A 10801-nucleotide genomic window follows, 5' to 3' on the forward strand; every position below is an offset into this window, starting at 1 on the left:
TCGGACTGGTTAAAAATCCATCTGCGCCGACATGTGATCCTCCGGGTTCATGTAGGAGAATCCAGTGAAGGCCTCGACCGGGGCGCCGGTCCAGCGCTGGTCGGCGACCGACGGAGGAACCGGTTGCTGCGTGAACTCGGGGTCGATGTAGCTGACGTCACAAGGGCCGCTCTGATGAAAAAAAAAGATAAAAACATTTAGACACGACGACCCCCGGATCAACCCCCGGAGCCACGACGTACCACCGAAGGAACGAACGGCGCTTTGATTTTTCGGGCCAGAAGGTCGTCCCAGTTCATGTAGGCGAAGAAAGAATGCGCTTTGAGTTCAACCTGGAATACAAAAAAGATGATGAAGACGGAGCTCTATCGTTTGATGGTGTTCTGTCGACTCACAACATCACAGGTTCTCCCCAAGCGCTTGGAGACGTTTCTTTCAAGCAGGCCCCGGAGCAGGGACTGAGCAGCCTCCGAGAGCTCGGAGCGGAGCAGCAGAGGAGCGTAGAGGATGTTCTCCAGCATCTGTGCTTTGCTGCGACTGTAAAATGGAGGCTGGAGGAAGAAAAACAGAAAACTTTAACGGATACGAACGAATGATATCCTGAGGTTTATTCCCTGATTAGCTTCTTTTATTCATCTGCGCCCCGGGGGCTACACACGACCCCTAACTGTATTCATGTGGCCCTCATGAGTAAATATGTAGTATTTCTGACATCTAATAAAGTATTTATTTATTCTTTTGTAACGTGGGTTTTATTGAAGATGTTATCATGTCATTATTATAGAATATTCTAAACAAATTTGACTGTGCTTGTATCAGTACATTTTTAAATGAAAAAAAACAAAATTTCTAAAGGGACAAAAAGATAAATATATAACACAAATAAATTACATTCATACACCTGCACAAAAATGACAACAAGCCCTGTCTTGTTAAAATGAAAGGTATGAATTATTTCTTATCATTCAGACCTTAATTTTCATTGGTTTGTTTTTTTATTTGACATAAATTAGATAGTCAAACATATAATCATTTTAAAAAATCACCCGTTTAATAGTTTATAATTTTTACAATTCATTTTAATACGAACTTTGAATATACCTGTTACTGTTCTTTGTTATAGGATATATTTTTTTTTACTGTATTTGTTCAATATTTTTGAATATTGCAACACAAAAAACTTAATCATTAGTTTTCTTCCACTTATACCCTTATTCGGGCTGTGTGGTTGGTTGGAGCCCATCCCAGCTGGCTAGGGCAAGAGACAGGGTTGCAACGATACAATATATAGTGATACTGTAGTAACAAGTATATATTTGTAGTATTGTTGAGTACTTGACTCTGGTGTTGCAGAATTTAAAGACAACATGTCTCTTGATGAAGTCGTAACTGCTCTCATTTGTTTTGAAACCAAAATATGTCCATTCATCAGCTTTAAAAGCCGCTAGAGTCAATGTATCCTCTTGTCCTCAGTCATACCCGAGATCTGAAGGGAGTTTTATCGTTCCTTTAGCTGCTTCTCGATAATGACCGCTGCCATCTAGCGGCAGGAGTTTAATCGCAACACAAAAATGATCAAACACAGTGAATATTTTTCACGTTAATAGTTACTAAAAATACTATTTTATTTTATACACACTGTATTGAAATATAAACTGTAAAAAATGGTAATCAAAATAAAGTATAGTTTTAGAAGAAAAAGAATAAAGAAAAAGAAATAATAATAGTGATACAGTGAATATAGATTTTATGCCTATGGGTTTTTTCTTACAATCCTAGCAGAGTCCCTGAAATCGTATTTTTTACAATTATTTTTGCCACAGTTTGACTCTTAATATTCCTGTTTCTCTCCTGCATCTTAATTCAGAGCTGGCCTTCAGCCTGTGGTCATCTCACTCACCAGTCCACACAGCATCTCAAACAGCACGGCGCCCAATCCCCACCAGTCCACGGCCGGAGTGTAGGCGCGACCCAGCAGCACCTCGGGGGCCAGGTACTCCGGGGTCCCGCAGAACGTGTGCATGCTCCCTCCCATGGCCACGCCTTCTTTACAGAGTCCAAAATCCGTGAGCATCACGTGGCCCTCGCTGTCCAGCAGGATGTTCTCCGGCTTCAGGTCTCTACGACACAAACGCTGTCGGTTAGCATCAGAAGTTGAAGCCGTTAATCCCTTTGAATTCAAGTTGTTTTGGAGCCGCATGTTCTATGCAAAGCTCTGTTATGAAAGCGAATATCACTGGGAATTGCCTCATGAATAAACCAGGACTGGGCTCAGGGTTTAAATGAAACATGAGATAGCGAGCGAGACACAGAAACAAAAAAGTCGGATGAAGTTGCTTCACGTGGGGTCGGCAGACGGAGACGAAGCTCCACATTTGCATTTGTGTCGCCGGAAATTTGTGAGAAATGCTGACTCGGGATAAATTAAAAATGTTGGTTATGGGGAGAAGAGAAGTTTTGGACGGGTCACAAGGAGTGGGAGGGGCTCTGAGGAGGAACCTGCCATATTCTTTGAGGGAGTTTAACGAAGCAGAACCCGACAAAAAGCTTCAAAATTGAACAAGAACGAGTGTAAATCCTGGAAAGTTTGTTCTATCTAGAAACTACAGACGTCATCTGAAAGAAGAGAACCAGCTCCAAGTGCTTATATAACTGTCATCACCCCCCCCCCACCCCCCGCCCAACGACCTCCAAACTCAGATCACATTCACTGGTGAAAATCTGCAGCTGCAGCGATGAGTTCAATGAGAGGGAGTGAGACAAGTTGTAGAGAAAATCATTCGGAAAAGGCATAAGGGAGTAAGAAACTATAAACAATATTTTCAGTAAAGAAAAAGGGTTATTTTTTATATTATTTTTTACAAGCTTCATGTCTTAATGTATTAAAAAATACCTGTCAATGTCTACAAAAAATGTGTTTAAAAGGTCAAGATTTTAAATCACAAAAAAGGCAAATATTAAAAGAGACTTAATTTTAGTTATGTTTTTGCTCTAAATGTATTTTTTTTTTAAAAACCTGTCAATGTTTACAATTTTGTGGAAAAGGTAAACATTTTCCGTGACAAAAAAGGCTAATATTACTTGTTTTAGCATTTGCCAGCTTTATGTGTCTTAATGTATTTAAAAAATACCAGTCAATTTCTACCAAAAATGTTGAAATGGTAATTTTCCACCACAAAAAAAGGCTAATATTAATTGGCACTTGTTTCAGCATTTTCCAGCTTTATGTGTCTTAACGTATATATTTTTTAAAACCTGTCAATTTCTACAAACAATTTGAGGAAAAATATTTAATTTTCATATTATTGGGCCAGAATTCTCAGTCCTAATTCACCAACCTAAGAAAATTTATTGACATTGGTTTTATTAAATGGAAAACCAACCAGAAAAATGTCAATTTAAGCATAACATAAATGGGTATTAAACACTCAAAACTCATGTTGAGTCTTCATAACTACCAAATGTTGAACATTAGCTTGTATAAAGAGACTAAACTACTGACTCATTACGTGATTTTATCATTTCAATAAGGTCCTTGAATGGATAACAGGATTAAAATAGAGACTTTTATTTAAGGCTTTTCATTATGGTGTAACTCAATGCTAATCTTTTGAGCAGCTTTTCTTCATTCAAATCCTTGCAAATGGAAGGAAAACATGAATCACTCCTTGACAAAATAATCTGACAATAACGGATGAGTCAGCAAAAACACAAAGGGTTGAAATAACGTGTCACCTGTACACGATGTTCAGCGAGTGCAAGTAGCCCAACGCTAACGTCATCTCCGCGGCGTAGAAAGCAGCTCTGAGTTCAGAAAAGGCGCCTTCTCTCTGGATGTGGTAGAAAAGCTGAAAAAAAACAGAAAAGTCAGTCACGCTCTCCTCGTCCGGAGCTTCTCTCTCGACTCACTTCTCCTCCGTTGACGAAGTCCAACACAAAGTAGAGAGCATTCTGCGTCTGGAAGGAGAAGTGAAGTCCCACCAGGAAGGGATGCTGCAGACCTTTGAGCAGGACGCTCCTCTCGATCATCACGTTCTTCTGCTGCAGGGAAGAAGATGGGATGAGAGGATGGAACCGGGGAACGATGAGCAGGAGATTCTTACCTCTTTCTTCTTGATGATGATCTGTTTCTGCAGGACCTTCACGGCGTAATATCGCTCCTGTTTCCTGTGTCTCGCCAGAAGAACCTGCAGATGTTCCACAAGCGTTAGAACCACAGAGACACGGATCTAGGGTCGAGATGAGGAGAAATGTTCACCTTTCCGAAGCTTCCTCGGCCGATCATTTTGAGGTAATCGAAGTCAGACGGTTTGGTTCTGATGGAAAAGCAAATTGTGACTTGAGTCAATATTTATCAACAGAAAACGTTCTTTTTCTTGTGATTTATTTAATGTTACACAAATTATAATTGATGCTAGTTTTTTGATACGTTGGTGCCACAAGTTACAAAATAAAGCTGCTAAAAAAAACAACAACATTTATTTCAAGGACAAAAATGTGCGATTTCTAGCAACCAAAATATTCCTTCTTTTATTATGCTAACAATTGAATTTTTTCTTACTATTAAAATACCTTTCCTTTTCATTTTTATTTTTTAATCATTGATAACTTTTAGCTCATTCAGACATCAGGTGCCACTACAGTATATGGATGTAGTTTTGATTCTTTATTATTAAATAAAAAATGATGCTTCAGTTAAAAAAATAAAATAAAAAAAATAAAGATATTATTGGTTCAATAAAAAAAAAAAAACATTTTCAATTGAAAAGAAAGTTGCTTCAATAAACAAACTTCCAAACTGTCAATAAATGACTTTTAATTAAAGCCTTTATTAGCACTTAAGTTTCCAAACGTTTTTTTCTATTGAACAATATTTTCAATTTGATTTTTTTTTATGAATAAAGCAACTTATTTTGATTGAAGCACATTTTTTGAATGGAATATTTATATATTAATTAATTCAATAATGAAGTAACAAATCTACTTTCATTACACCAGTGTTACTGAACTCGCTCACAGAACACACATTAAAAAAATGTGAAAATAACACTGAACCTTTAGAACACATTTCTAAATTTCTTTTTAATCCCTTCATCTGTTTTTCAGTTATTTTTCCAATAAAAAGACAAATAAACGATCACATAAACACCACTGGAACCTGTTAACTTCATTTTAGCTAGTTTATCTTACAGTTATTTTAACTTATTTTCAAATGTGCTCAACGACTAAGATGGATTCCTTTTTTAACTCCTTTATAAAGAAGATAATGAGAGAAAACGTCAAAGATACAGATGAATATATTCCTGGATCAAACACTAATGAGTGTCCAGATCAGATAGTGTCAGTGTAAACATGTCTGACTGTGCAAGTGTAATAAATCCCTGCATGAAAGTACTCACTGTGAGGTGTCAGGGGTCAGTGGGTTCTGGTGAGAAGAGACAGGAGATGGTCAGGAGGTCAGATTCTGTTTCATCATCTGTCAACCCTCTCTTTCCACACCACTTACCACGGATTCTTCCTCCTTCTGCCTCGCTCCTCTGTGGGGTCCCAGGATCCACTGGGTGTCCGGACTTCAGGAGGTCAACCACACGAAACGTCAGATTTATGGGGGGACGCATAAAAAAAAGTATGAGGGGGAACTTACTTGTGACAGAGGTGTTGACTGGAGGCCAGTTTATGTAAGAAGTCCCTGAAGCCAACTTTCTTGCCCTTGAGCAAAGCTGTAAATCACAAAGGGCCCCTTATGTAAGTTCATGGAGATCACACATTAGTAAATAAGAAGCAATAACTATGAATATAAATCTAAATAATAATTAAAAAAGAAGGTTTTAGCGTTTAGTTTCAGTAAGTATTGGTTTAAAAAGAGTTTTTAAAATAGATAATCTCACCTGAGAAGAAAGTGAAGATTCCTTTCATCTTGGAATAAGTCATGGTTCGGTTCTGAGTCACAGTCATCTGCGCTGGAAGACTGGGTTCAGTCGGTGCTGGGAAAAATGAAGCGACACCAGCAGAAGTCTGGGGGGTTCCGAGCGAGCACTGACCCGTTTGAAGACTGTCTGACGTCACTATATGCTGCGTTTAAACACCCTCGTAATTCGCAGCGTCGTTCAGATTATTTTAAACCGTTTAAAATATACGAAGAAACAGATGCAAAATTATAATTTATCATCTTTATCTAAGGAAAACCATGAAGTTAACAGGTTAAAAAAATTATTATAGCCAACAACTAAAAAAAAGGGAGCTAGTATTGTTCATTATTATTCTACCTTTTGTGTCAAATTTCAAGAGTATCTATTGAAGAGGATTAAAAACTCTTAATCGAAGTGTTGTGAATTTATAATGTTTGTTTCAACGTAATTTAAATCAAATCTCAAACTGCTTAGTGTTTTTTTTTGATTGACTTGAGTGTCCAGAAAGGCACCTTCAAATAACATGTATTATTATTATTCATTTATTTCCCACCAAAGGCATGGGAAATCTCAAATCATCCACCAAAAATATAAATTCAAAGTTAAAGCCCTTTATCTATTTAAATATATATATATATATATATATATATATATATATATATATATATATATATATATATATATATATATATATATATATATATATATATATTAAATAAATTATTTTGCAGTTTTGCACACCACTATGTGAGGAATAATGTGTTTTAACAAATACACGTTTATCTGCCCTTTTTGGTAGTTTTTAGGTCAGATAGTTTGACCTAAAAACCCTGTAATGTATAGTAGACAAGGAATGTCGTCAGTCAAAATTAAAAGAATTAATAGGGAACTATGCCCAAGATGGGAATTATTGTTAATATTAATATTATTATTTGTATTACCTTAAGGCAATCATCATTATTCTTAATGTAAACAATTTGTGGAAATGTTGTTAGCTCCCATATAGAAAATACACATGTACATGTAAATAAGTCCTTTCTTTTTATTATTTGTATTATTTTATCATTCCTAATGCATTTAAAAAAAGAAATCTGACCTCAACAATTAGTGGAAATATCTTTGTCTCATTTGAACAACTGTCTTCGTCCAGATAGAAAATAAATCTAAATAGAATATAGGTCAAGTAATCTATACGAGTGACTTACTGGCCAGCTTCCAACGCACAACTGTGTGTTTGCTTCACATGACTGCTGCACGCCTGAGGAGTCTATACTGTTCAGATTCACTTTAACGAAGTGATACATGCAGAGACCGTGTTAACACGGTGTTCACACAGCCTTCAGGTGCAAAGACCCTTCTGCCAACCTTATTATGTAAGCTTATATTTATCAACAGGACATGATATAAGAGGTGTCACAAGCATCTGGGACGGAAGGAAGTAGATTAAGTACTTAAAGAGGAAATAAGAAATCAGCTTAACGTCAATTAACCAAAGAGAAAGTGGTGATATTGTGTCAGAAATATCTATGATTGATATCATAACCAAAAGCATGTTTTTAAATCGAAACAATTTAATTAACATCACATTTCTTTCAATGTCCCGAGTCTAAATTTGGACTCCAGGTCAGAGTTGGTATTATGTGACATGGTTACCAATGCAGAAAGTTGATCCAGGAACAGGCACATTTGAGGAGGGGGGGACACTCCCCACTACCCCCTCCTCAAAAAGAGAACTGGCCTCCGCTAGTTGGAACAAACACCTTCAGCATGAAACCCCTACATCCCATTTCACTGACGACATGGGAACGTGGTCATGCCTGGTTCACTCATGTGAGGGCATGAAACAGGTGACAACTCACACTTCTCGTCGACATTCCCGAATCCCGGAACGACTGGTCATCCGTCTGACTTCTATGTCACGTCGGCTTTGAAAATAGGATGCGTGTGGGGGGGTGTGGGTGACATGAAGTGACACGTTTAACATGCATTCTTAGTGTCAGAGAAAAATATCTAAAATTATGACAAAATGAACCTAGATTTACGCTTAAATAAAAATAATTTAACTGTAAATTAGAGGGATCTTGTATTTATTAATATATGCATACAGTATATCCATTGAGTCATTTATTTTTATTTTATTTCAATTATGAAGCTCTGAATGAACAGATAATTCATAAGATGTATTTAATAACTTTCTGTAGATGTTTGTATCATTTTTCCTTCTTTACATAAAACAGCCATGTTTATAGTAATTTAGGCTAAATGAGCTGCTAGTATATATGTGTGTGAGGAGGTGTTGAGTGGTAACTAGAGAGCTGACAGCTAAACTCATGGCTCATCAACAAACCAAGACTGCTTTCCTTGCAAATGTGAAAGAGTTCAGCTTGACACATATAGACATTTTTAAGCTAAACCTTTTTTAAAAATATGCAAAAAACAGTTTCTACTTTTATTAATTTGGCCTTTTCAACAATTGATGGTATATATATATAGTTATAGTTATAGTTATAGTTATAGTTATTTTAACAACATAATTTTAATTCTATTTATTGATTTACCACCTTAAAAAAGAATCATTTTGTAAGAAAAGTGAAATAGTCAAAGACACCCATGTCATCAAAGCTTAAACGATAATTATAGCAAAAATAGGATAAATAAAAAAGGTTTCAATTGGATTTAAATGACTAAATTCCAATTTCACAAAATGTGTTACCATACATTGAGGTGCGCGCACATGTTGTTGTACTTCCTCCGTCCTGCAGGTGGTGACAGTAAACAGATCACTCAAACTTTGTTTTGATGTTTTTTTTTTTTTGTTTTTTTTTAGAATGTTTGAGCACATTCTTAAATGTGATTCGTCCCCTTTATGTCTTTTAATGATTCTTCTAACGATTTTTTTATTATGTCATTTTAATCAACATCACAGATATGGTGGCCTATTTCATTTGTTAAATAGCAATTAATCTTATTTATTAATTTCGAAACAGTAATTCTAGCTTTTTAAAAAAATACAAATATAGAACAATTATACTGTAATATATTTTAATAGAGGACAATAACGAAGTTTATACTCTTAATTTAAATATATATATATATATATATGTATATATATATATATATATATATATATATAAGTATATACTGTATATGTATATATATACTGTATATATGTACAAACATTAGCTTTAATAGCTGCTGGAATCCACTGTATCCTCTCGCCCTCAGTCATCGCAGGATTTTATCGTTCCTTTGGCTGCGCAGGACGTAGTGACTGAAGTTGCAACACAAAATTGAACAAACATGACAAAAAGAGAAAAAATGTTTTAATTATTTTATTTTACACGCACTTTATTTTAATTTCAACCATAAAAGAATGATGATAAAAAATAGTTTTGAAAGAAAAATTAAATTAAAAATAAAACATAAAAAAGGAATGCAGTGCTTATGAATAACGATACAATATCGAGGGTAAAAAAAACCCAGATATATCACTGTATCAATCTTTCTCACACCCCTACTCTTTACCCTGACTCCTTGACCCCAAATACTTTCCTCTCCTGTCACAATTTTAATTTTTACTACTGTCCATTAATGTAGATATATGTATTAAAAATAAATAAAATAAACATACCAAATTTGATTCAGTTACTATGTTTGTGTAAATTGACCCATTTAAAACTTAATAAATTAACTACTTTCACTTGTTTTTTAAACCAAAATATGTCCAAACATCAGCTTTTAAAAGCTGCTGGTGTCGACTGTATCCTCTCGTCCTCAGTCATTGCCGGGATCTTGCGGGATTTCATTCTTCCTTTAGCCACGGAGCTCGTAATGACCGCTGCCATCTAGAGGGCCGGAAGTTGTATTGCAACACAAAAATGAACAAGCACTGTGAATTTTTGCATTATAATTGTAAATATATATATTTTTATTATAGTCACACTGCATTGAAATATAAACCAATAAACAACTATGATATAAATTGTTATTTGAAAACCAATATATATATATATATATATATATATATATATATATATATATATTAGCCTTAAAAGCTGCTGGAGTCCACTGTATCCTCTCGCCCTCAGTCATCGCAGGATTTTATCGTTCCTTTGGCTGCGCAGGACGTAGTGACTGACCATCTAGTGGCTGGAAGTTGCAACACAAAAATGAACAAACACGAAAAAAAGAGAAAAAATGTTTTAATTATTTTATTTTACACAAACTTTATTTTAATTTAAACCATAAAAGAATGATGATAAAAATAGTTTTGAAAGAAAAATTAAATTAAATAAAACAAAAAACATGTGTTTTTGAAACCAAAATATGTCCAAACATCAGCTTTAAAAGCTGCTGGAGTCGACTGTATCCTCTCGTCCTCAGTCATTGCTGGGATCTTGCGGGATTTCATTGTTCCTTTAGCCACGGAGCACGTAATGACCGAAGTTGAATTGCAACACAAAAAAAGCGCTGTGAATTTTTGCATTATAATTGTAAATATATATTTTTTATTTTAGTCACACTGCATTGAAATATAAACCAATAAACAACTATGATATAAATTGTTATTTGAAAACCAATATATATATATATATATATATATATATATATATATATATATATATATATATATATATATATATATATATATATATATATATATAACACATTAAGCAAAAAGTTTAGTATTTAATAAAAACAATTGAAAAACAATTGAAAAATAATAATTAAAAGAAGGTAATTATTAAACAATTTTTTTTTAAATAAACACACTTTATAAAAGAACGCCGAGTTATGTCGTTTTTCTTTTCTTCAATGAATCAAACTATTGTTTACACTGCTGTTGTTTACACTTCTGTTGTTTACATTTCTGTTCAGACGCGCCGCACTTC

The 10801-nt window shown here is 34.8% G+C and overlaps 1 protein-coding gene across 1 annotated transcript; it reads right to left on the reverse strand.

Moving 5' to 3' along the window:
• sgk2b (serum/glucocorticoid regulated kinase 2b) lies at positions 1-5973 on the reverse strand. The gene is made up of 12 exons (XM_087812188.1): positions 5889-5973; positions 5645-5720; positions 5507-5570; positions 5400-5425; positions 4259-4316; positions 4104-4187; positions 3910-4041; positions 3736-3848; positions 1901-2120; positions 396-551; positions 243-332; positions 1-171 (listed from the first exon to the last, which is right to left on the reverse strand). The coding sequence occupies exons 1-12, from the start codon at positions 5953-5955 to the stop codon at positions 10-12; spliced, it is 1248 nt and encodes a 415-aa protein (XP_087668314.1). The 5' UTR covers positions 5956-5973; the 3' UTR covers positions 1-9.
• Positions 5974-10801: the final 4828 nt, after the last annotated feature.

Source organism: Callionymus lyra, chromosome 17 (genome assembly GCF_982586985.1).
Source record: "Callionymus lyra chromosome 17, fCalLyr1.hap1.1, whole genome shotgun sequence".
NCBI classification, from domain to species: Eukaryota; Metazoa; Chordata; class Actinopteri; order Syngnathiformes; family Callionymidae; genus Callionymus; species Callionymus lyra.

Coding starts and splice junctions, on each gene's coding strand:
- sgk2b (XM_087812188.1), bottom strand. CDS start 5,955: ATGACTGTGACTCAGAACCGAACCATGACTTATTCCAAGATGAAAGGA. Junction 5,426..5,506: donor AGAAGGAGGAAGAATCCGTG/GTAAGTGGTGTG, acceptor TCTTCTCACCAG/AACCCACTGACCCCTGACAC. Junction 4,188..4,258: donor GCCGAGGAAGCTTCGGAAAG/GTGAACATTTCT, acceptor GAACATCTGCAG/GTTCTTCTGGCGAGACACAG.